General features: G+C 33.0%; 1 protein-coding gene across 4 annotated transcripts in view; it reads left to right on the plus strand.

Annotated features, from left to right (window-relative positions):
• Window positions 1-554: 554 nt before the first annotated feature.
• The window catches only part of al (aristaless related homeobox), a 53,678-nt gene continuing 26,642 nt past the window's right edge, over window positions 555-27,590 (plus strand). The window contains exons 1-2 of one of the 4 annotated variants that reach the window (XM_065307779.1): window positions 555-943; window positions 4,527-4,724. In XM_065307779.1, the coding sequence (XP_065163851.1) occupies window positions 4,562-4,724 (163 nt within the window). In that variant the 5' untranslated portion in view covers window positions 555-943; window positions 4,527-4,561. Of the gene's footprint in view, window positions 944-2,305; window positions 2,322-4,413; window positions 4,472-4,526; window positions 4,725-26,694; window positions 27,156-27,590 lie in introns of those variants that run through there. The other 3 variants (XM_065307781.1, XM_065307780.1, XM_065307782.1) reach the window with 3 other exon arrangements.

Raw genomic sequence — 27,590 nt, forward strand, 5'->3', positions numbered from 1 at the left:
ATTGATAACGTAGCAAGGTAATGGAAACATATTTTATTATTATCAATAATGATCCAAATAAGAAAACAAGTATCGTATATTTAAGTCCCAATTTATATCAAAACAGCCAAATCATGAATCTTAACCTCAAAATACATTTACAAATGGTTTCAACTCATTCATCAAACAACTAAAACTGTATACCTAATGATTCCCACTTGTTTACTCGTTGCATTCCACCATTTCAACAAGTAACAGCAAGTTAAACATGTTCAAAAAGTTCAACATCTATTCATTTGTCCGCTCCGCTAGTCGATCGCTCTGTCCACTCTATTAACATGTCTCGTTAGCGCATTCAACTCCTCCCACGCTTCCCACTCTCACCACCCCCGGCGGCCTCCAGCGACGCGCTCGTCGTGCCTGTCTCATCAGCCACACCTTTCGCCCGCCTCTCACACCTCTCCCACTTCCCTTCCACCTCTCGCAGGGACCCACCACCAGGGCGGAGCTCCACATCCAGCGTTCGGCCCTCTTTTCGCCCTCGTGTCGCTTCCACCGCAGTCGCACACCTGTGCTTGTACCTGCGTGCTGCGTGCGCCCACCACACACACCTGGGGCCGCTGTGGTCTGCTCGCGAAACGCCGCGCGCGCGCGACCGACAGATCGAGATAACGAGCGCGCACTAATTGCCTCATTAAACAATACCCGAAACCAACGAGAAGACGAAAGAAAATTAAAAATTACACTCTACAGAACTTTTTTGGTTTGCTTCGTTGGCTAATTACAAATTAATGTTTTGATGATTTTAATGATTTAATACGATTATTACACGTGCGTCGTCAACATGTTTTTAATTCGATAGTTTGCAGTGTGCAAAAGCGTTTTAGTTTGATTGTTTGTTGATTGTGAGTGATTCCGTTGTGCTAATTGCTGAAATTGTCAGCGGGCGGCCATTAACGAAACGGTAACTAAATTTTTTAATTGTTTTATTTGGGGAAAATTTCTAGAAATATGTCTAACGTAATATAAGTAACATAAAACAAATAATTTCATAATAAAAGTCGTCAACATTTGAAGAATTTTTACGAGCGCCACCACGTCCGTTACGCATTTTTATGCGCACTGGCGAGTTATTATCGTAATATCGTCTTAATAACCAAACATAACTTTGACATGTGTCTAAAATGATAAGTAGGTAATTCAGTTTGTTCACCTTAGTAGTCATACTAATTTCTACTAGTTTTTTACAATAATTTTTAGTCATTTGAATGAATTTTTATATTTTTAGGTTATGACGTTTAAAATTTGACAGTAATTTATTATGGCGGTTATTTTATTTACAACTATAACTACCAGTAACAGTTTAAACAAAATTTGTATTATTAACGGATTATTATTGCAAATTTGCCTAAATATTTGCTTATTTAAAGTGAATCAAAATTTACTTTCAGATTAAACTGTCAAAAACTGTCAAAAATGATGAAAATCCACCTTATTTTAGGTTAGGTCAAAAATCATAACCTATTCGAACAAATTATTTGTGTTTTTGCTTGTTTTTATCGACTTTTTGCGTGTTTCAATAATTATTCTGTTATTTTGCGCAAAAACAACAATAATAATATTAAGATAATTAGTTTTAAAGTAATTAATAAAAAAAAGTGCAGCTGTTGTTTTGTGTAAAATAGGAGAAAACCACCAACTTTGTTTTATATTTATAAATTTTACGTAATTTGAAGTTAAAAATGCTTTTTTTTTGCATTAATCCAAGATGGCGTCTTTGTAATTAACTTTAACGACTTGTGACGGCCCTGATTTAACGCTTTTTCACTTATCACTCAACGCGCATTTTATAGCCGCAGCGATAACAAATAGTTTCTAACGTTTTTTATTAACACAAACATAAAATTTAAAATAAAAACTGTCGTTAACGCCGTACATGCGCTAAAAGTATGTTTGGTTGCATGTTGCCAAAAAAACTGGTTTCAATTACAATTTTAATTATCATCCGCCGTTCGCGTGGTGAGTGCTGTAAAGAATTAAAATTATTCATAAACCTCAATTACAGATATCCTGTGCAATCGTCGGGCTTATCCTGGCTATCAGCTAGATTAAAAGCGACGCGCCGCGAAGGAAGAACGACGCTAATAGCGCTAATAGCACGCTTCGTTGTTGCTAATTGTTTTAAACGCGCTGCGCGCAATCGGCATGCGAGCCAACTTTAATTGTAGCAGCAGCAGCAGGACTGACGAAATGCAAAACGTTCGCCTCGAATCGAAAAAATGAGTGAAAACGTTAATGTTAATGCAAATGAGTGTAATGCGTAATGAGTAATGGCTAAAATGGTAAGAATTGTTTTCATTTCTTGTTATTGCCAACAGGAAGTTAGATTTATCGCTCTTTTCGTGCTGTGGCTGGGTACAAAGAACTGTTATTAACATTTTTAAACAGCGTTTAACGAATTATTCGCGTCAGTAACAAGCGGTAAATTAAAATTACTTCAAATAATAACTAATCAACTCATAAGTTGAAATATTTAAATTTGGTTAGTTAAATAGTTAATAATAAGAATATTTTCAGAGCGGAAAATGCAATATCTATTTTCCGGTCGTTGTTCACACGCTATTTTTTATATCTCACCTGTTGGTATAACAAATATTATTTTACAAATTTGTATAATATAAAAATGAATTGCAAAATCTGTTGGTAAGCGTATAACTCAACAACGCCTCCACCAATTTGGCCAATTCTTTTTTTAAATGTTTGTTAAAGTCCAAGGATGGTTTTTACAGCGAGAAAAATTTGAATAATTGCCGGGAAAACCCTAAAGACAGCCCTTTTCTATAGGATAAAAGTTGGCATTGATATTCATTCATAGTTATAGTTCAATAGTTGAATCCGAGATGGCGCGCTGAAGTGCATTATTAGCAATTCTTTATATAATTAATTTTTTAAATAAAATTGCGAATTTTATTGATAGAATTGACCCATACTATGTCTAGAACAAGAGAGTAAAAACGAATTACATTTTTATTAAACACTACCGGGACGAAGTCGTAGGCAAAACTAGTGCTAAATAAAATCTAAACTTTGTTCCAAAAATACAACTAAAACTAATGTATTCTATTCTGTTTTCTTTTATGTACAATGGTATACTAAATATGAATTGATGAATATTTACTGATAACAGATAACCCATACTTAAAATAAGTACCGTTATCAGAATTTATGGCAAAATATTCGAAATTAATACGCCAATTATTGATAAAGCATTACGGAGCCGCTACTTTAACAATTAACTTAATTATTTTCCATCCATCGAAATTTAAATAATGACAATTACGCTAAGTGAATTTCGACTATCTGCAGGTATCGGTTATATGCGGCATAATTCATCCATCGCGGCGATAATTTTTCGGCGACTGCGCAATTTTATCGTCACTCGCGACAATGGCGTGTTAATTAGCGAATTGTTTTAACTATTGATACTTAACTTATTTAAATTACTTTACATATTTTAAATGTATAACTTTTGAAGGTTAGCTACTCAAAAACCAATATGCTGTTTCAAATTGATTCAATTAACTAATAGTTTTCGAAAATACCAAAGTCAAATTTTAAAATTGGAAAAATCATTGGTAAGTAAGTAGTGATGTGATATATTTTACGCTAGTGCGCATGCGCATTTTACTCAGTTGTAAATAATTTCTTTTTTTTAATTACCTGCATACTATTTGTGCAATTATTGTGGAATATCATGTAATTGTCATGAAAACACATGTACTAATCAATAATTAGCAGAAATAATTAGTCAAACAACTAATTGCCCGCAAAGTTTAACCTTAAAAATGATTAGGTACTAAGTTGCCGTTAATATTAGTAGATACGTGTAGTAGGCAACTATTATTACACAAATTGAAAGAAAAATTTTTTTTTTGCTTGAAAACAACTAATTTGTTTGTATGTGTTCCTTTTAAACAAAAACTACTTAACCAATTTTGATAAATTTTGGTATAGAGATATTTATGAACCAGGAAAAGCAAATAGACCACTTTTGTCGCAAAATTATAACTTACAGGGTAAAAAATAAAGGCTAAAAGTTGTTATAAATAAAATTATATAATTTAAATCCAGATGGCGCTGTAGCTCATTATTGACATTTCACGTTTTTTTAAATTAAAAATTTTAAATTTTAAAATCAATGCTGTCAATGCCACAAGCAAAAGAAAGTTTTATAATATAATAATTGACAGTGATTTAATTTTTATATATACTTGGCTGCAGTAATTAGGTCCGCAGTATTATCTACACAAGTATTAATATTTTACGCGTTATTTTCACGCACGTAATTACCGCTTATCACAAGTATTCGAACGCACTGCAGTTAAAATGGTTTCGTGTTCAAGCATTGAAGAAGTAAAAGTAATGCGCGACAACGAGCGAACGAGTTGACTTATTGCTTATTGTCCAAGTACCTATACTTAAACACCACACAGTAATGCACCGCACAGAACAACGTAACCTACAAATAATTTCTAATCTTATTTCAGATAGTGATATAGTGTCAACTAAAAATTCAGTCCAAATGGATAGCGGCGGCGAATGTGTCGAAATGGATTTGAGCACTACCACGCGTGCGCACGACGTGGTGCAGCACCATCAGGAGAACAAAATGCGCGTGGCTAAGTCAGTGTTTTCAATACGCAGCCTCGTCGACTTAGGTGATAACACCGATCGAATTATCAATGGTGAGTTATTACAATAAATAATATCATTCGAATATTCGTTAGACTTACGCATGCGTGCCTTATTTTTGGATGTATAAAGCAGGTGGTTTTATTTTCACGTCGAATTACAGCGAATCGAAACGTTTTCGATGCGCTGCTATAAGTTTTAAAGTGATCGAAAAATAAATTTCACGAGCGATTAGCTTCGCATTGTTAATGGAATTTCACGCTTCGAAAAATATTTGTTCGTCGACCATAATCACATTTTACTTAGCGCGTACGAAAACATTTTAACAAGCTATTTTTTACGCGGCGAATATATTGGCGTCTTGTGTGCTGGGTCAGTGTTATAGGCAACACAAAAAGCACGCGTTGCACAAGTGTTGCTCAAATTAAATTGCTTGCTGCGCGCATTCTGCACACGCAAAATGGCGTCCGCGTGCAAAAAACTGCATTACACGCATTGTGTCGCCATAATCGCATCAAAAACCAACAAAAACCTATTGAAACTGTTGAGTAGCTGCGCGTAATCTTACTAAATGAGGTTGAGTATATTACAACTTGTGAAGATGTGAAGATATTTCCTGTGTTGCGGAAAGAATTAAGGAAGAATCAACTAATGTTTGATGTTGCTGTACATTACCTACTCCAACGTTTTTTATGATGTGCAGACTGCAGGAAATGTAATGCTATTGCAAAAACAATATTTCCCACATGAAAAATAGAAAAGTTGAGGAAAAAATTCAGGAAGCAAACAAATGATGTTCAAATGACTAGAAATTAGATAATTGTGTTGGTATAGCTCCGCCTTGCATGTATAACCTATAATGTACACGCGCATGCGTACTAAACACATGGGCGGAGCAAATATATACTTTTTTATGTTTTGATGGGTTAAAATTGAATTTACAGTATTGTTTCTACCGGAAATATGTTTCCTTAGCTTTGTTTACTTACCTAAAGAAGAAAAAGTTTCTGATCATGACGACATGATGAGCTGACGAGTTGACACGCAGTTTGAAAATTACTTTTCTTGCGCGACGATGACTCTCTCAACGTGACGAATTGGTTTTTATTCCTGTGATTTATTAAATTACGGTGAACGTGCCACGGCGAAAATGCACTCAAACGTAACAAAAATTTTAAATTATTCGATCAACCGAGAAATCGAATAAAAAACGGAAAAAATTAAACAAACAGAATTTAAGTAAGAAAAATAAAAAGTAAAATTTTTCAAATTTTTTTCGCGCATGCGCAAGAAAAAATTGAAAATAAATTTAATGATTGTCTTTTTTAGTTTAGACACGTCAAAAATTAATAATTTACGAGTGGCGCGGTAGGTCCGTCGATATTAGTGCCACACGAAAATAATTTATCTGTTGTTTGTACCCGTCGAGCTAATTAAGTTTATATGAATTTTCATTAGGCGGCGCATTCATCTCTCCTGTCGAACAAAAATGGAAAAGAACGAACATAAAAATTAAAGCTTCAAATGAAACAAAAGAATATAGCGACGAATAAATATAATAAGCTAATTGTTGTTTATGACTTGACACATGACGAGCCTTTTACGACTAGCGCCGGACCTAATGCGGTAATTAATAATCAACAGGGTGGTGCAAAAATAATTAGAAATCATTTCTCGTTGCCTGTGAAACGTAATAATTTAACATAAAATTAATATTAAATATTGAATACGGAATGAATAATTAGTTGAGGTTATTATGCTTTAACCTCAAGGATAATCGAATTCGAACGTGATCCGGAATGTAATTAAGCAATTAAGTTATTTATGATGTCGCACACATTTGCATGTTTAATTAAATATCAAATCGGTTTTTTCGTTCTTCATATGCGCTATGGTAATGTAATAAATGTTTGAAAACACGGCATAAATATTGATATAATTTATACTGGCTATGTAATAATATGTTCAGACACACGTTAAACAGCGTTTGAAATTTATTAAAAGTGAATTTTAGTATAATAGCGCAAAATTATATCTTGGGAGCTCCGCCCATAAATAAACTACGCATGCGTGAGGGTCTTAAGCTTGCGCATGCGTATTAGACTAATGGGCGGAGCAAATATTCACGTTTATTATATTTTAAACAAGTTTTTAGTCGTTTTTATATTTTTGTTAATGATCGATGTTTCCTTTTGATTAATTAACAATTAATTCCGTTTTTGGCGCGCGTGCGTATATTCATATAAAATATAAAAGTAACGAGCCGCCAAAGCATGCTTTTTATTTCACGTTCTCATATCGTGCATCGTGCGCGTCCAATAAAAATAAATCGAAGCGCCCGGTTGGAAACCTTTAGAATTTCGTTAATGGCCCCGAAGGGCGCTCGTTAATCGTGCGTTAATTATGACAGCGCCGTTCGCCATCTACCAATTTGTCTCGTTAAAGCAAAAAAACAACACATACATAACCTAAACATAACCTACATATATCACATCCGCCATCTTGAAATACCCGTAATGCTTATAATTGAGTTATTTTTTGTTTTAAGCTGTTGAGTGCTCGTTGAATTGTGAAATGAGTGAGGGGTTGATTTCTGTTTCGTTTTTGCCGACAGACTGGGTAGGTGGGTAATAAATAAGGAAATTGGATTATTACCGGCACGATATCGTGTGCTCACAGGAGAAAAAAACAACATGGTTGCCATATGCTACCATATAACTATAATAATGACCGCGAGATGGCGTTAGTGTTACATATGCTAAGAAACGCGTGTTTTTAACGATTTGCATTAAACTCGAAAACTCAACACGATTTATCGCTATATTTCACTGTTTCCTGTTGTGGATTATCACGTTTCGCCTGTGTGTGTGTTTTACGATTATATTCGCTCGCGTTGGTGCCCGATTGTGGCTCGTCCCTCGACCAATCGCATTCGCACTAATTGGCGTCTCGCCTTCGGCGCCTCGGCGCGTTTTCTCTCGCGTTTCTCATGATTCGTGCCCGCCCGATGCCGGCGCACGGCCGCCTTATATGCTATGTAGCTATGCTAATACCGATGTCCGCGCATCAACTTGATTAGAATTTATTGCCTCAGCACCAGTGCCGGTGCCGCCAACAAACAAACAAACGAAACAAATTGTTAATGCGCATTCTCTCAATTCACCTCGTGGCTTGTGAATACCGAAGAATATAAATTGGAAATTACCAGCGATTAATTTAATAATTATCGCTTTTTGTTCATTGCCGATACGTAAAAACAACGCGACAGATGGCGCCACTAAAATATCAGACAATTTTCGGAAAATAACTTTATTTTATTGGAAATAATTTATGAGCACACCCAATTAGGCACTCGTTTTAAAACGGGGCTGGTTGATGGTTGCTGGTCGGCCGGGCTTAATTAGCCATTAATACGTAATTATCTCGAAATAAAACATTAATACGTGCAACACGTGCACTGTTTCACTTTGACATTCTTTGTCTTTTTATTTGGCTTTCATTTTTTTATCGCTTGACTTTGTGCTTTGTTCTAATTTGAATATTTGTGCGGCGGAATGTCATTAACAAGCATGTAAGAATTTAAAAGGGTGTAATTACGACATTATCGTCATGCCGGTCGCAATGTATACACATATTTGTACACATTACAAACATTTGAATAGTGAATAGTGGTTGACTGCAATTTGTACAACGGAAATTGGAATATAATGAGGAAAAAGTGATAAAAGCACTGAAAAATGAAGATTAGTTATTAATAAGTCCAATAGATGGCGTTAGCAGTTACAAATTCATATAATTCGTTTCTGTTTGTTCCAGAAATATTTTAATGGTTAATTTTTATTATTTACTAGCTTTTGCCCGCGATTTCGTCCCGGTAGTGTTTAATAAAAATGTAATTCGTTTTTACTCTCTTGTTCTAGACATAGTAGGTATGTGTTAATTCTATCATTCAAATATTTTACTATAAATATGATTGAATCTCAATGCCAACTTTTATTCTATAGAAAAGGGCTGTTTTTCGGATTTTCCCGGCAATTATTCGAATTTTTCTCGCCGTAAAAACCATCCTTGGACTTTAACGAACATTTAAAAAAAAAGAATTGGCCAAATTAGTCCAGGCGTTGTTGAGTTATACGCTTACCAACAGATTTTGCAATTCATTTTTATATTATAGATTTACCTAATTGCTTCATGATGATAGACGTAGGTAAAAGCAAGGATATCAAATGAGACATTGTAATATATACTCGAATCAATTTGTTTTATTGCGCGTTTAATCTCTTCTGGGTCTCTTTTCTGGACGCGAGTGTGTTTATCTCGGAAAGACTGAAATATTTTATATTTTAATGCGACGCTCGCGTCCGCCGGCCACACAGTATATCGCGTTGATAAGTGGACATTAGGCACGCGACACACACACACACACATGGTCAGGATTGCCTGGATTGTCTGGAATGTTCATCTGACGCGCGCGTAAGAGGTAAGAGTCGAAGAGGCGCCCGCAGACGCGACGAGACAAACAAACAGACGTGAACATGAAGCTTCTTTACTTCGAGCGCCGCTATGTAAAAGGAAGGCTTTTACTGCGGTGGATAATAAAACGATGAGACAAGGTATACCTACCTAATGATGAGAGTTGATGGTTGAAGAAGTAAACATGAAACAATAAGTTAGTTTATGTTATAAGTACGTAGGTTTATTAATACTTTTTAAGTGTTTAATCATAGATGGCGTTAGTAGATTGGGTTAACTAGTCCATTTTTGCGCCATCTATGGTTGAATTATTCAACTATAACTATGATTGAATCTTGATATCAATTTTTTCCTTATTTAACACCTTTTCGGTCATAATTTTTAATATTTTATTAGTTTTTCTGTTATTCCAGACCAAGATGAATCCAACAAATTAGAGATTATCAAAATCTGTCGAGTCGTTCTTGAGTTATAAATGCTTTAACTAACGCAACAACCAAATCAAATTTTACATAATAAATTTATTTTGGGTGGCGCTGTTGTCGCTCCATAATGTGTTCCTAACCTAAAATCATGTTACTCATATATTAATCGTGTAACTCATAATAAACTCTTGTTAATAAAAGTAACTTTGAGTTATTAACATAGCAATATTATTTTAATAAGTTTAAACATCCAGTTCACTATGACGTAGGTTGCTAAATAATTAATACCTATACATAATGTGTTTAATGTACGTGTAGCTTAATATCCAGTTAATTCTAATTGTTTGTTCAGTTAATTAAATTTAATTGAAAAATTCTCTCAAAAATTTAATTTAACGCATTAATAAATATCTAATAAAACAATCAGTTTAATGTAATAAAACATAATGAAATCGTTTGCGATAACTGAGTTTTAACTTGGTGCGTAAATTAATTAATATTCATTTGCATTCAGCCGGTGTGCGAATATAGGTACTACGCGTATGCTAACGAACCGGATTCGACAATAAAAATTGTGTGGAGGTGCAACATTTATCATAGGAATAAAGTTTAATTAAATATTATAACACACTATGAATAAAATTTGTTTTGAATTTAATTTTAGACTGCTCCACGTATATTAGAGATAAAGGTAACATAAATAATCAGTGTAGTTATATATTTTTTTTAATTAAAAAGAACTGCTCATATTTACTCATAAAAAATTAATTATTTACATTTTATGTAAATTTATACTAAAATGTATGCAGTATGCAGAAAGTGCTAATATAATGGAGAAAGAAATTTAAATTAAAAAAAAAATACAACGTTGGTTTAAGGGGTTGAAAAATGATAAATTTCATCCCTTAGAAAGATATCCGGTTAGAACTGATATAGTACTTAAGTAAACACAGGTTAGGTTAAATTCTTTCGTAATAATTTCGTATTTATGATGTTCTAATGTCCTAAAAGGGGAATAAATGGTTTATAAGAGTTTTCAAGGGTGAAAAAGGGTTGAAAACATTTTTGGAGCAAAAAATGTACAGACATGTGTTATTATTTTAATAGTATGTTTTTTTGTTCTGATTTTTGTCGTTGTAATTTTTTTGTGAGTGTTTTTTCTGAATATTACGACGGTCAAGGCACTAAACTATAATTTTACTGCCTAGGCATTAATGTAAAGATACCTGTATATCTAATAATGAGCCTAAAAACTAAAATTTTACATATTGGTTTAAATTTTGCCCATCATTGGAAGCTTTTGGTTCATAGATGGCGTTAGTGGTGGAAAAGAATACGTAAATAAAAATATTAAAACTGCCTAGGCAGAAAACTATAATTTTACTATCTAGGCATCAAAATAAACAAAAATTTTACAAATAGATTTAAATTTTACAGGTTTTTGGAAGCTATTGTTGTATAGATGGCGTTACTGGTGAGAAAAAAAAACCTAAATTTAAATAAGCAATTAATTGCCTTCCACATTAATCAATCACTCAAATGTTGAAGTTGCTTAGGTAGTTTTATTCTAGAATTTGACCGTTCTCCTGAATTAGAAGCATAATGTTAAAAGCCCAAAAAACAGCGAAAAACAATTTGAAAGTGGTTCACGTGTATCAAATTCAGATACCTACCAAATAGAAGATAGTGTGCTTTGTGTTGTAATTAATTTCACAAAAGCCGCCGCCGCCGCCTGCGCCCGGCCAATTTGCATTTTTTGGCAATAAATACGTCAGCCATTAACGCACGCCGATCCGCATCTGGCAATAGATCAGTCCCGGCGTGCTCGTGTAACTTTATTTCGTGCGCAAACAAAACAATTAATCGACGGTCATGGATACATCCCCAGCGACCCCAGGCGCGCAAGAGAGCTCAAGACCTCAAACGAATTAATTAAGTAGACTCAGTGTGAATGCGTTGTGTGTGAGTGTGTTGTAGGTAAGTTTGTAACGCAACCCAATTCACACGCACGTTTTATTTTAATTTATTTTTCGATAACCCTTGAGACTTTTTTGGGTTAGGTAAGATTAAGTTTTAACAAAACATGCAAATAAAGAGATAAGATAGAATAATATATTGTATTTTGCATGAGAATTATGGTTTTGTTTAGGTTTTAGTTAATTATTGGAAAAGTACTTGTGATAAGAGACTGAGTAGAATTAAATTTTATGTCTAACTTGTTTTTGTTCGCGACTTTGTCCTGGTAGTGTTTAATAAAAATGTAATTTGTTTTTACTCTCTTGTTCTAGACATAGTATGGATCAATTCGATCAATAAGATTCGCAATTTTATTTTAAAGAAATTAATTATATAAAGAATTGCTAATAATGCACTTCAGTGCGCCATCTCGGATTCAATTATTTAACTATAACAATGATTGAATCTCAATGCCAACTTTTATCCTATAGAAAAGAGCTGTCTATAGGGTTTTCCCGGCAATTATTCGAATTTTTCTTGCCGTAAAAACCATCCTTGCACTTTAACAAACATTAAAAAAAGAATTGGTCAAATTGGTGCATGCGTTGTTGAGTTATGCGCTAACAAACTGATATTGTAATTATTTTGTATGAAACAAACAAAATTTAGTTTAGAATAAAAAATAATTACTATAATGTCATTTCACAACTAGATGCGATGTTTAATACTGAATAAATTAATGTTTTAATAATTAATATAAAATAATTGTTTTCTGAGTAATTAATGAATAACTATGATTTTTTAATGTGTTTTAAACCAAGTCCTGAGTTTTGTTTTTTTGTAGTTTTTGTAAAATCTGTTTGATTAAATAAGAAAAAATGGCTTTCAGCATGGAATGCAGTTTAAAATTGCGCCCATATGTTTATGCGGCTAATATGTAGTTAATTTCATGTTTACGAACGCCGTTTGGCGCATAAAAACATTGCATTACGAATATTACCAACAAATATTACGAAAAGTCCTGCGCTGCGCTTGACATTTCAATTTCATTCATTTCGTAATTTCTTCTCCACGCCCCAAGAGCCAGCGGACGGCACGCTGTTTTATTGACATTATTTCACCCATCTTACGATTGCCCATGTCTCACAAAGCCACATGCTCAAAGGTTAATAATCCAATAATTTTTTAAAATAAAACTAAGCAAGGTATAGTCGCCTCGCACATAGGTACAAAGCGCCAGAATTATAATTCAAGAGTTATTAATTAATTAAATAAAAACCAATTTACGTAAATTGATAAGATATTTTCAAATAGATTCAATATAAAATTGTGAGATCATTTTTGATTAAATATTTTGTATTTCGATTTTTAATTGCCAATTACAGTGTAATTTGCAAAGCAAATGTTTTTTTTTAAAAAGTCAATTTTTATTTGTTTATAACATGAAAAATATTTATTAAAAAATACAATAAGTACTTGTATTGGATATAATATTTAAATGACAATTGAATTATAAAAGAATAATTAATATTACACTGATATTTCTTGAGTTATTATTTATTAATGAAACAAAAACAAAATTCAAAAATGAAAAAAAATTATTAGATCTAAAATAAAATTTGATTTTTTTTTATAAATCATAATACTTATCCCAGCTGGAGATATTTTATCTGTAAATTATGTTTGTCGGTCGTGATTTCTGTGTTTCGAGTGTTTTTAGTTCATCCAAATAAAAAAGTCGTAAAATTGAATTTAATAAATTTCCGTAAAACAAACACGAAATTACCGAGGGCGGCGCCATTTTCGTCTGCGTCCAGCTCGATTTTAACATTTTACGATTGAGACATTCGCGTATAAATTTATTTGCATAAATTCGCCGTTCCAAGCGACTGTTTTTTGCATTAAATCCGAGCACGCCTTTTGCATAATTAATTGAAATCGCGCTGCATAATGAACACTCTAGCAATTTTAAATAATAACAAAATAAAAAAATTATTTCCACTCATGTAAATTCAGCAATAAACATTTTCAAAGTTTTACATACATAATTTTACCTATAATATAAAAATGAATCGCAAAATCTGTTGGTAAGCGCATAACTCAACAACGTTTTGATCAATTTAGCCAATTCTATTTTTTTAATGTTTGTTAAAGTCCAAGGATGGTTTATGCGGCGAGAAAAATTTGAATAATCGATGGCAAACCCTAAAGACTGCTCTTTTCTATAGGATAAAAGTTGGCATTGAAATTCAATCATAATTATAGTTAAATAGTTCAATCCGAGATGGCGCGCTGAAGTGCATTATTAGCAATTCTTTATATAATTAATTTTTTTTAAATAAAATTGCGAATCTTATTGACAGAAATGACATATACCTACTATGTCTAGAATAAGAGAGTAAAAATAAATTACATTTTTATTAAACACAACCGGAACAAAGTTACGGGCAAAAACTAGTTTTATATATGTTTTAAAACATGTAATGTCTAATTTTGATCGTTGGAGAAAACAAAGAAGTTTTTCACATCCGAAAATATGTAACACGTGTTTGCAGAGACAATGGCGTCGACCATTGAAGTGCGTAATTAAGATAAAACGTTTTCAACAACTTCATTAAAAACATCCGCGATGAATAAAAAACTAATTACGTGCGGGGTTCGTATATATTTATATATAGCACATGCGTCCGTCGGTGAATCGTCGAAACAAGCGGCATGCCGCACACTGAATGCTGACTGTTGAATGGGAATGCCGAATGTTGGTCGGCGGAACAAGGCATTGCTTTTACAAGCGCACTACAAAAAGCTACCTGTGTACCCTGGCTACTAATTACCCTTTTGCCTTTTATAACATTAACATTCAGCCACACACATACACTCGCTCCAAACATTGAAATATCGTGGTGGTATCTAAATGTGTTTCTATTTTTATTTCACTACAAGGAGATAATTTTTAATTTTATACAAAGTGTTCCAAAGTGTATTATTAATTTGTTTTGAATATTTGTTTGTATTTTTTAGTGTTTTTAATTTAGTGATTTAAATGAGTTAAATCGTGAAAATTTAGGTTTTTAGTTAATTAATTAAAAACTAATTAATTTACATAAACATTTTTGGTAAGTTGATAAAGAATTATATATTGTTTATGTTTACCAAAATTGGTATCAATATCACATTTGTGTCAAAAGTTACAACACAATTTGTGTCATTTTTATTCAATTTTCAATGATAAATTTAAATTGATAATAACTTTTTAAGTAATATTAAACATACCATTTTTTTTGCATAATTTGTTGTAGTATTTATCTAAGAATATATTTATAAAAGAATTTTGTGAAAACCTCAAATACTTTTTGAGTTATTAAAGAAAAACCAAAACTTTTCCATTAACTTATAATTTAAAATCAACATGAAATAAGTAAAAAGAAAAATTGAATTTATTAAGAATTAATACTCTGCAAATAATTACACATCATGAATAATCAAAAGTATATGAATAAAAATTTTAATCACACAAATTATATGCAGTTGAAACACGAATTTCCTCCAATTTCCTTGAATTTCCATCGAAATATGAAATTATACGAATATAACCAATGTAAATTCAGCAAATTGAGATGTGTAATGTAACAATAAATTATATGCATGTTATTAATAAGTCAGTACACGAGCGCGGACTTATTCGGCTGGCGTATTATCGATATAATGAGTTTCAACGTTCGCATCGTTCACGTTCGCCAGAATGACATTTATTATTTAGCTAATATACGAACTGGCGGGCTGAAATTTCGCCCATGAATGAGCCAGGAGCGCTCGAATCGCGTGTCGCATGCAAGTCGTCGACGGTTTAAACATTGTATGCACGACAATAATGCTCATGTCTTATTTCTTCTCGGTTAGTGGGTACCTAATGCGATTATAAATTCTACAATTATAAAAATAACTTATTTTTAGTTAAAAACTGATTACAATCAAACAGCAGCGCCATCTGTGAAAATATGTGTATACTGCAATGCCATCTGGTGTTCAAATCTACAAAAATATATAAAAAGAAGTCGTGTTAGTTAAAGCATTTATAACTTAAGAACGGTTTAACGTATTTTGATGATTTTTGATTTGTTAGATAGGTTTTTGTCACAAATAGCAGAATAACTATTAAAATATTAAAAATTGTAGTTTTAAAGACGTTAAATTAGAGATGAAAATTGTTATAGAGGTTAAAACAGATTTTAGTTGAATAATTCAATCATAGGTGGCGCTGGAGTGCGTTATTCGCATTTTCATTTCTATAAAATTCAATTTCAAAACTTGTATGAAATAATTTATGACTAGATAAATTAATCGCATCTAATAAGAAATAAATTAAACCTTATTAAAAATCAATAAACCACCAAATTCCGCATAGCTCGAATGAAGAACAAAAAATTAACTTAAGATCCATTTAGATATCAGAAAGCAATAAACGTCATCGTGCGTTGAATTCGAAGAAAAAGATGAGAAATCAGTAGCACGAAACGAATAAATCCTCAAAGCTTAAAACAAACACAAGCGCACACGTACATGGAGAGACACAAGATGCAAACTTGTAAAGTGTCACTCGAGTGAATCGATTCACGCTCGACTTCTTTGTGTGGCGCAATTAACTTATATCTTTTACACCAATAAAACACACATCAATAACACCACACGGCTAATACTCGCGTCACGCCCGCCGCTCGGAAACTTAAATTATTAACAAGATTAACTATGGACACGACGACGACCCGAGAGCTTTCGAAAAAATTCTTACCGTACGAATCATCAAGTGAAATCCTCAAAATTTACATTCGAAGGCTTAAAATATTTCATTTATTATTATTTTATAAGAAAATATTATTTCTTATATTTACTCTCTTGTTCTAGACATAGTCAATTCTATCAATAACATTCGTAATTTTATTTTAAAGAAATTAATTATACAAAGAATTGCTAATAAGGCACATTCGCGCGCCATCTCGGATTCAACTATTTAACTATACCTATGATTGAATCTCAATGCCAACTTTTATCTTATAGAAAAGGGCTGTCTTTAGGGTTTTCCCGGCAATAATTCGAGTTTTTCTTGCCGTAAAAACCATTCTTGGACTTTAATGAACATTTTAAAAAAAGAATTAGCCAAATTGGTCAAGACGTTGTTGAGTTATGCGCTTACCAACAAATTTTCGATTCATTTTTATAAAGTTCAAGTAGAAAATCAAAAAATTAAATGTAAACACAGTTCAGTAAAAAATATAATTCAGTATTGTTGCCACAGATGGCGCTAGTTGTAAAATAAATGTTTTTCTTTATTTTTGAGCTTTTCTAATTTAAAATTCCATTTATTGTCTGTAGTTGAAGTTAGTTTAATAGTGTATGTGATTTTATTGAGTTATAACATGTTTGCGAGCCCTTCCTTTCCGTAATTTCCATTTTATTTATTTTCCCCTTGTTTCACTCGTTGCGATTCTTTTCTTCGCATTCGCTTGTTTTTTTTTTATTCGCCCCAAGTCGACGATATTATTAGCCCCCGCGAGGCACACGAGCAAAGTTGGTTGCGTGCCGCTGATTGCACTTCGTTACAGTTTATTATGGTTATGCATCGTTGTAATAAAACAAAAATTTCATTCGCATTTAGACGTATTCATTTCTCGGCTCGTTATTATTATTACATTCGCTTTTATTTTATTTATATTCGCGGACGCATAAAGCGGAAGACGACAATTGCACAATTTTGTGTGTAAACGATCACAAACAAAACAAAATAATCAAAAAATTTGCAGAAAAAAGAAATTTGCATGTGAATGATGAGTGAATTTAGTTAAATGATAAATATTTTATAAAATGGTATGAATTATGGATGTTTGTTGTAAAAATCACTCTCGGGTAGCGACAGTAAATATATTTTAAGTGATATTACATAGAATAAAGTAGTGTTAGTTACAACGTTTATAACTCAAAAACGGCTGAACAAATTTTGATGATTTATGATTTTTTAGATTCGTCTTTGTCTGGAATAGCAGAATAACTATTAAAATATTAAAAAATTTTATTTAAAAGGTCTTAAATAAGGCATGTAAATTCAAACAACGGTTTTATCATAGTTTTGTTGTATAATTCAATCAGAGGTGGCGTAAAAAACAATTAATGACATTTCTTATTAATTTAAATACAAAATTTGTAACTTATTGTCCATGAGGGTTCGTATTGGCTCCGAGAAACAAGAAAACAATTAGTTAGGCAACTTTTCAATTACAATCTGAGCATTCAAAGTTTATTATTTTACAAAAAACGACATTTTACTGCCTTGGCTGACTCAAACGTATATTTTCTGCACGTTATCACTGTTTTCAGCTTGTACTTAATTGTTTCGACGTTATTTTCATTGGCAAACATTTCGATAAGCTTCATTAGGGCAACTATACGAAACTAAATTGACAATTAGCGCGTTCCTTTGCGTTTGCTATGCCTTCCTATTGTTAGACACAGTTTAATTAGTCATTTTGTGGTTGTCACACGTGTCGCACTTTGCTAATTACGACCATTTGTCATTTATTTGTTTTTCTACTTCAATTAAAAACCAACTAACCACACAAGGTTGCAAAAACTCTAAAAAATATCAACTGTACAACCGGAAGAACTTAATATGACCTTTTCAACATCTTCAGCTTCTTCAGATTTCTTCTCCCATGCGGTAAACACCGTAAAAATAGTAATCATACACAATCTATCATCAAAAAATATCAAAAATTTGTCATTTGATGATTCTGACATCCGCAATATAACAAAATAATTAAAGACCATGTATACGCAGCGAAATAAGGAAACAAAGCGGAGACTTTTGGCGCGGCACGTCCGAAAACACTTCTGTTTACGCCGGAATGACACCGTCGGAGGAGATCTTTTGTTTTGACCCGGGCGCGCTTGCGGTAATTTGTGAAGATTAGTAATGACAGGTAATGCTTGTGCGGGTGGCCTTTTTACCTTCGGCTTGTAAAATTTTACTCTACAATTAGTCGCACTGCCGACAACGCCGACAAAAAATCAAACAAACCGTACAATTTTTTGTCTCACCACGAAAAAATTAAGATATACTATGGTATTACCGTACATATTATTAGATAAGTCACATCCGGACGTGATTTTTTTGTATTTAGTTGACAAATCTTAAAGAAAATCAAATTAAAAAAAGTTAACCCAACATAACCTCAATTTAAGCCAATGTTTGGCTACGAAATAAAATTAAGACAAATCAATCGAACAAATCGATGGATAGTTTTTGCTGTGTTAAATTTAACGCAGAAAAAACTGCGTTGGTTTCCTGGCAAACGAGAATAGTGAGCATTTGAAGAACGTGACGAACGTGGCAAATGCGGCGAGCGTGTTTCGCGGTGTGGTGATTTGGATTTCCGACCGCGACCGCAAACGCGAGCACGCGTTCAAGTTTGATGCACCGCGAAGATCACAACCATCTTTGAATGTAACAATAGCAGCCGGAGAAGCTGACAGAATCATAAAAAGCGTTTAAAATTGCCTTCAGTAACTAGAATTCATCATTCGGGGAATTATCAATCTATGCAACCAAATTAACTTGTTTACTTATAATATAAAAATGAATCGCAAAATATGTTGGTAAGCGTATAACTCAACAACGCCTAGACCTATTTGACCAATTCTTTTTTTTAAATATTCGATAAAGTACAAGGATGGTTTTTACGGCGAGTAAAATTTGAATAAATGCTGGGAAAACCCTAAAGGCAGCCTTTTTCTATAAGATAAAAGTTGACATTGAGATTCCATCATAGTTATAGTTAAATAGTTGAATCCAAGATGGCGCGCTGAAGTGCATTAATAGCAATTCTTTATATAATTAATTTCTTAAAAATAAAATTGCGAATCTTATTGATAGAATTGACACATACTATGTCTAGAATAAGAGGGTAAAAACGAATTACATTTTTATTAAACACTACCGCTCCAAAGTCGCGGGCAAAAGCTAGTAATACCTATAAGTATATTCGGTTGCATACATATAAAAAAATACATTTTTTATTATTTTCTGTTAACAGTCATAGAAGATGTGTTTCAAGATAAGAATCTTTAACTAGGCGGAGACTAAATACCTAATTTATAACATCCGATGAACATCGACGCATCACCGTTTCGATTTAGGTGCGCAACGTATCATGGGACGCAACCAAGATTGAAATCTATTATTAGCTCATTACTAGATATTAGCTTGTGTATTTAACATTGCATTACGAGGTTATGTGTGGTGGTTACAAGCACTTGTTGCTCAGTAGGCAACCCGCGTATCAGATGTGAACCAAATTGAATCTCTCCGAAGCACACTGGCAGGCAGTTCACTAAAGTTAATCAATTTCGAAGCGTGCAGAGATAATTATCGATTGAGTAGATTAGAAATTTACGATTAGAATTAACAAGCGATTAGAAAATCGTTTAATATTTAAAACAACATTTAACGTCTCATAATCTGTCTCATAATGTCATAGATGTAAATTGGTAATGAAGAAATATTCGGCATCAAATTAAAAACCTAATCACTTTTGAGGTTATAAAGTCTCACTGCGGTGATTAACACACAATTTAACCACAATTTACTTAGGAAAAATTCCACATTGATCTGCTTGTTGGATTTTTTGTTGTTGCGTTATGAAATTCAATTTGTGATTATTCTCTATTTCGACGATGATTATGCATCTCGACGTGGTTGTAATAATGATGTGCATGCCTGACCCGCACAAACCTCAAACGAGCATCGAGTTAGCGCCACAAAACAATCTACACAAATCATACGGCCATGGCATAGGAAATAATCGAAGTAATGAAATAAAGAAATGACTTTTTGAGCAACCACAGAGTTATACCTAGTTACCAGACTGGCAGACACACAGGATACACGGCATTATGCGGCGGTAATCGGTAATTTTCATGGCGTGGTGAAGAAAAACGTTCAAAAGTTAAATCAATATTGTCGGTTGTGAATGCCGAGTGTTTTCGTGGTTTACTCCGCTCGTGCTCAAGAAATATTCGAGAAAAAATATTTTATACAATGCCAACAAATAAATTTGGCTGCATACCCTTATATCTATAATATAAAAATAAATCGCAAAATCTGTTGGTAAGCGCATAACTCAATAACGCGCAGAACAATTTGGCCAATTCTTTTTTTAAATGTTCGTTAAAGTCCAAGGATGGTTTTTACGCCGAGAAAAAATAAAATGATTGTCCTAAAAACAGCACTTTTCCCTAGGATAAAAGTTGGCATTGAGATTCAATCATAGTTATAGTTAAATAATTGAATCCGAGATGGCGCGCTGAAGTGCATTAATAGCAATTCTTTATATAATTAATTTCTTTAAAATAAAATGGCGAATCTTATTGATAGAATTGACACATACTATGTCTAGAACAAGAGAGTAAAAACGAATTACATTTTTATTAAACACTACCGGGATGAAGTCGCGGGCAAAACCTAGTTACTTAAATAACAATTCATGTCGTCATTTATATTTATCGATATGTTTAGTGATTTTATAGCTTGTTCACTTGTTTCGTCTCGTTTAGCACTCGAAATTGTTCTACTGGTTCTACTATTGAATGTCAGATCGACACCGGCCGATAAGAAACTTAGTTTGCGCTTGCTGTTGCTACCAGCGAGCAACGAGGAACGCTGAAGGAGTTAACCATGAAGCGAGATTAGATCGCGGATTGCTCGAGCGCTTGAACGCCTTGTGTGCCTGTTGCGTTGATAATTTATAATAATTATAATCGATTTTGTGTGCTACCAAAACGCACGCCGCCATTGGGTAATGCATTAGTTGCCTAAACATGCGCTAGATGGCGCTACACTACTATAAAGTACGATTGTTTCTAAAAACATCAATTTTCTGGATTTAAAGTGTTTAACTGAATTATTTTAAGTATTATCCAACAGAAAATTTCGTTGTGAAGATATATTGTTAGTTCGACGTTGGAACAAAAGGCTAGCAAAGAATAGTTAGGTACTTAAAAATATATATTTGAAGTTAATATTGCTTTAAAAAATAAATTTAATATAAAATTTTTTATTTTTCTAATAGACTTCTATTTGTGGCATTTAAAAATATTTTGTTGGTGTTTGTGGGGCGATTCCAGCGACCTCCACAGCCTACCAAAGTAAAAACATTTGAAAATTTGAAATTAATTCGATTTTAATTGCTCCACAAATGAGATGTCGTGCTTTATTTGCATGGAGATCTTGTGGCCTAATCTTTTTGCGTGTGTTGACGTTTAATTACGGTTAATCTTTAATGTCGTTTTTTTTTTCTTCTCTTCTTAATAGAACAGTAGCAAACTCACTTTTAAACATTCAACATTAAATAATTAAGACAATCAAACATTAAAAACGAATTTGAATGTAATGACACGCAAACCGAGCAAGACAGTAGTATACAGAGTGTTCTGAACAAATTAGAATGATGTTGTCTTGATGATAATTTCATTTTTGTTGGGCTTTTTTGCTATAATTCACTTTGCGTTTATAATATTTTTGTGTAGTCTAATTCTAACTTAATTTTCCATTGTTTGTTCAGCGTTTGGGGGTAATTACACGCTTATCGTGCGTTGCGATCGCGGCGGCAACCGCGGCTCTTCTGGTATAATTAAAATTAAACGTAATTAGTTGCTCGTTTTTAGATATATTTGTGATTTCTTCTGGTCGGGCGCTGATGATGACTCTTTTGTCGTTTTGTTTCGTTTGTTCCGGCGACGGCGACGGCGTCGTTATTATTGCGTTATTACGGTCGGGCTAATTGCCGTTTTGTTCGCAGTTAAGACAGTCACGAGAAATCTGACGCTAATGTCACTTAGATGAAGAAGAAGACATCTTCGTGTCGTCGGTATTTTTCAAATTAAAAAACAAGAAACAAGTTGTTGCTGGATGTCGAAGAAATTAGATTTGCTTCGACGCTCAGTCGAGTATTTAATAGTCAAATAATTGGTTTGCTAGGTACAGTAAAGAGGGAAATTCGTTTAGGTTAAATGATTAGATGCTCTCAATTTTTGAGAAACTTTAGGTTTTTATGACTTTAAATTGTTTATATCTCAAAAAGTAAGAAAGATATTAAATTAGTTGAAACGTAATTAGACAGAGTAAGAAATAGACAATTTTTGTTGCTGATGACAGTTTTGGTAACTATTATAACCTCAATTCTACAGATGGTTAAAGTGAATTATGTTTGATAATCATCAAAAACTTCAAACGCTTGTAACTGTTTGCAAAATAATGATAAATAATTAATTTTAAGGACATTTTATTTATTGGTTAATACTTTGTTGGTTTTTACGACATTTTATCATTTATAATTTAAAAATAAATCGCAAAATCCGTTGGTAAGCGCATAACTCAACAACGTCTTGACCAATTTGGCCAATTCTTTTTTTAAATGTTTGCTAAAGTCCAAGGATGGCTTTTACGGCGAGAAAAATTCGAATAATTGTCGGGAAACCCAAAACACAGCCCGTCTATAAGATAAAAGTTGGCATTGAGATTCAATCATAGTTATAGTTAAATAGTTGAATCCAAGATGGCTAGCTGAAGTGCATTATTAACAATTCTTTATATAATTAATTTCTTTAAAATAAAATTGCGAATCTTATTGATAGAATTGACCCATACTATGTATAGAACATTTTTATCATCAAATTCAAATAATTATCCGCAATATAAAATTTTTTAATTCCGATTAAAAATTATATTGACCAAACACGTCCTAAATATAAAATTAAATATTAGATTTACTCGTATATTTATAAGTGATTTTAAGATGTAATACAGTCGGCTACTGTTATTTTTTACTTTTGCCAGTGATTGCATCGAGAGCAATCATTAAAATTGTATTAAACTTGGAAATTAATTACGTTATGATACTCGGCTCCTGCCGCAATGTGCGCACCGTACAGAATGCGCAATGTAAAATGCAAAATGTTTAAGAGTTAATTCGCATTCTATGCCGGGCAGCGAGCGCCGCCGGTGGAAAATTGAATGCGACGTAATGATTTTAATTTCGAGGGACGCTCGCCGCGCGCACCAAGGAAATTGCTTAATTAAAACGAAGGGTATCATCAGCATATTAAACCGCACGCCGGTCTCTACACCTTGCAATTTTCATCCAACGATCTGACATCAACAATCTATCAAAAACAAACCAACAAAACAAAAAATAATAATAAAATACATCGCGTATGGGAAAAATTCTTGTTACCCAAAGTGAGGTTAAGTAAAAAGTCAAATTGCATGAGAATGAAATCGATTCGAAGCGATTTCCAGTCACGATCTGTGGCAATCAAGAAATTAGTCCGAATTGAAACTTGACCTGGTTGCGTTTCATGCCTAATCAGCGATCGAATCCTGATTCTGCAATCAGGATGTGAGATGCGATGCGAAACTGTAAACTAATGACTGATATTTCAACAAACATTACAAGATTTACAAGCCATAAACTGCGCGCAGAGGTTGATATGCGTGGAATGAAAGAAAGCAAAAATTACGCGTTTGATAAATGGATTGCGCATACAAACTCGATCGCGACGTAACAAAATCGATTATTAATCATGTGATTGATGATGAAAACTTATGGAAACTTATCGTGGAATGAGCATAAAGTTCATATTGGTTAAAATAATTGTGAAATTAGATTGAATTTAAGTGTTTAAAGACTAGTAGAGTCAATAATATAAAATTGAATCGCATAGTCTGTTGGTAAGCGTATAACTCAACAACGCCTTGACCAATTTGACCAATTCTTGTTTTTTAATGTTTGTTAAAGTACAAGGATGGTTTTTACGGTGAGAAAAATTCAAATAATTGCCGGAAAAATCCTAAAGACAGCCTTTTTCTTAAGGATAAAAGTTGGTATTGAGATTCAATCATAGTTATAGTTAAATAGTTGAATCCGAGATAGCGCGCTGAAGTGCATTATTAGCAATTCTTTATATAATTAATTTCTTTAAATTAAAATTGCGAATCTTATTGATAGAATTGACACTTACCTACTATGTCTAGAACAAGAGAGTAAAATCGAATTACATTTTAATTAAACACTACCAAGACATAGTCGCGGACTAAAGCTAGTAAAAAATAAAAATAAAAATGAGTTTCGAAAATTTTAAATTCTTACTAAACTTATAATAAAACGCACGCCATTTCAACACTTATGACGCTGGATGTTGAACTGATGCGGTTGACGTTAAGTTGATATTGATACATTCAAGCTACCAAACAAGAAACTAATTAACGCACAAAAGGCGGGCCAATAAAACGAACAAAACGCGCTGCAACGCGCCAGGCCCGCCAGAGATAACTAATAACCCGCAAAATGGCATCTCATTGTTGACAGGCCACAATGCGTAACAACATCATACGGCGAGCAAGGAGAGCGGCTTAATAGTCTCGCAATGACGCTTCAGATTCGGCGCCACGGTGGAGCATTCCGGGCATTCCACATGATGATACGCATGATATGCATCATAAACAAATAAAACAAAGCGCAAAACTTGTTAAACATTTACGCTAACTGTACAAACTACTACAAAAACTCCACAATTGAGGTTAGCAAAATTATCTACAAATTATTCAACAATTAAAACATAATATTTCAACCAAAAATTAAAAAAAAAAAGAATTTGAACGTGTTAACAAGCTGTGCTTGAAAGAAAAGTAGCCTGCCCCGGTGGGGTTTGTGAGTTTGTGGGCTTGTGGCCGTTGTAAACCAATTTGTATTGATAAAAGTTAATTAGAACGCGAGTGGGTCCGCTCGAGCGTGACGCCGGGGCTGGAATTTGAGCGATAAAAAGCGTAAAGACTGTTAAGGACCCATGAAGGAAGAGCGAGGAAAGAGAAAAAAATACAACGCACCAACAACAACAACGGGGCACACACATCGCAGAGAGTGGTTATTAGCCCGACGCGGCCACCGAGCGCGGGTAACGAACGTAACGATAGGCAATCAATCAATCAATATTATACGGACGCGATGCATGCGTTAATGCCTATCATGCCAACGTGCGTCCTTAAACGATTCGTTTGCCAACGTTCATAACCTTAAATATGACTTTTTTACCTGTTTTGATTTAAAATTAAAATTTAACTTAAAAGGTGGCAGTAGTGATAAAAAATTTAAAAAATATATTTATGTAAAATTTTTAGGCTAAAAACATGTTAATTATTACAATTTTGGAGCAAAAAAGTATTTTATGCATTAAAAATTATGATTTGTAAATGTAGATGGCGCTAGTCGTTCAAAAACATCGTTTAAAAAGCCAACTTCTCAAAAATAAGTTTTAAAAAGAATTTTCCACGGTTAGAATTGACTAAAACTTTTAATATTTTTATTTATATTGTTGTAAATACTTAATTTTCCTACTTTTATCAAATTATAAGTAAATTTGGTTGCCTATACCTCAAAAAAACTTAAAAATCTTGTTTTGTTAGGTTATTGTACTGCATTACCACTTAAATCATTAATTTAAACACTAAATATGTGTAGAAACTTAATAAAGGGTGGTTATTCAAGCGTGTTACTCGTTTATCGCTGAATTAAATGCTTGCAACGCATGAAAACTTTATAAGAAACGGAACAATGCGAAGAATAAATTGATAATCAAACGTCGGCGGCCATTTCTGCATTAGTCATGACTTCCACTGCTTCGTAATTCAAACAATGGCAGCGATCACAGCGCAATTAAAACATTTAAAGCGTAATAAACTCTAATCAGATGATGGAGACACACAAAGTGTTCTAAAAACCATAAATAATCAACAAAATAAGAATAGAATAGGAATTATTATTGTTTTGGGGTTAAACTAAGTATCAGTCATTTAAAATTAAATATTTTTTAATGTGTAATTAGTAAAATATTAAATTTTGTCAAAATTATTATTTTTACTTAAAAATTTTGTAGCAAACTGTATAAATTTCCCTGTGTCACCTGTAAACTTCGTACCTGCCTCTCATTGCACTCTGTAGTCTCGCGATTGGTTGATGTGGGCGCGGTTTGAATGAAAGCCAACTCGTAATATGATTGGTGTGCACCTGGATGGAGAAACCAGGTGAGCGGTTACCTCTGCGTGCGTGAACTGAGAGGGAAACAGTCCGCTGCGACGCGCTGCCTGCGAACGTACCGGCGTTGTTTATTGCGTACTCGAGTTGAGCGTTTTTCCATCACACATACACACGCCGCACGAGATATTTACGATTCGACGCTGGGCACCACACCATACCACCGGCTGAAATAAAAAGAAAAACTTATCACATTTAAATCGAAAGTGAAGAGAGAATAAACCACGCGTATATCTAATATGTAATAAACGTTTCGTATGCTAGTTAAATCAAGTTTTTTACCAAGTGAATTATTATTATTTCCGGAGTTTTGCAAAGTGCTGTTTAAAAGACGTATATATTTTATGACGTTTTGGTCAAATTGAGTTTTGATTGAGTTTTGACTGCAGCTTTAAAAAGTGTTACAGGTTTAACGCGAAGATATTGATTTTTTGATGTGTGTGAGTTACGTTTAATGCAAAACGTGTTTTGATTGACAAAATTGTTGAGCTGGGTAAGTTTTTAATATTAAAACCACTTTTAAACTATATATTTTTTATTAATATTAAGTAAAGTATAAAACTTCATTTTGATTTTGTTCTAATATCTTCCTTAAATTGATATCAATTTATTAAAAATTGATATTTATACGTGCAAAAGTACAAAGTAAGTGAAAAGTTTAATTAATGATATTTCATTATTTATAATTATGCAAAAATATTATATTGAATTCATTATTTTACTTCTCAAGTTGATTTTAAACTTTTTTTGTTAAAAAGTTTATAAACTGATTTTTATTTGCCGTCGGATAAAGATTGAGTTTGAGTATTATACGACGAGTGCTAAAGTTCATAATTGGCTAATATTAAATCCGACGGCTAAAAATCTTAAAATTAAATTAATATTTTTTTGTTAATAAATTATTGATATTTCCGTATTTAATTTGATT

The sequence above is a fragment of the Atheta coriaria genome, unplaced genomic scaffold, assembly GCF_025399875.1.
Source record: "Atheta coriaria isolate IRGN ID8LTWV9N9 unplaced genomic scaffold, Caltech_Dcor_3.1 hic_scaffold_7_pilon, whole genome shotgun sequence".
NCBI classification, from domain to species: domain Eukaryota; kingdom Metazoa; phylum Arthropoda; class Insecta; order Coleoptera; family Staphylinidae; genus Dalotia; species Dalotia coriaria.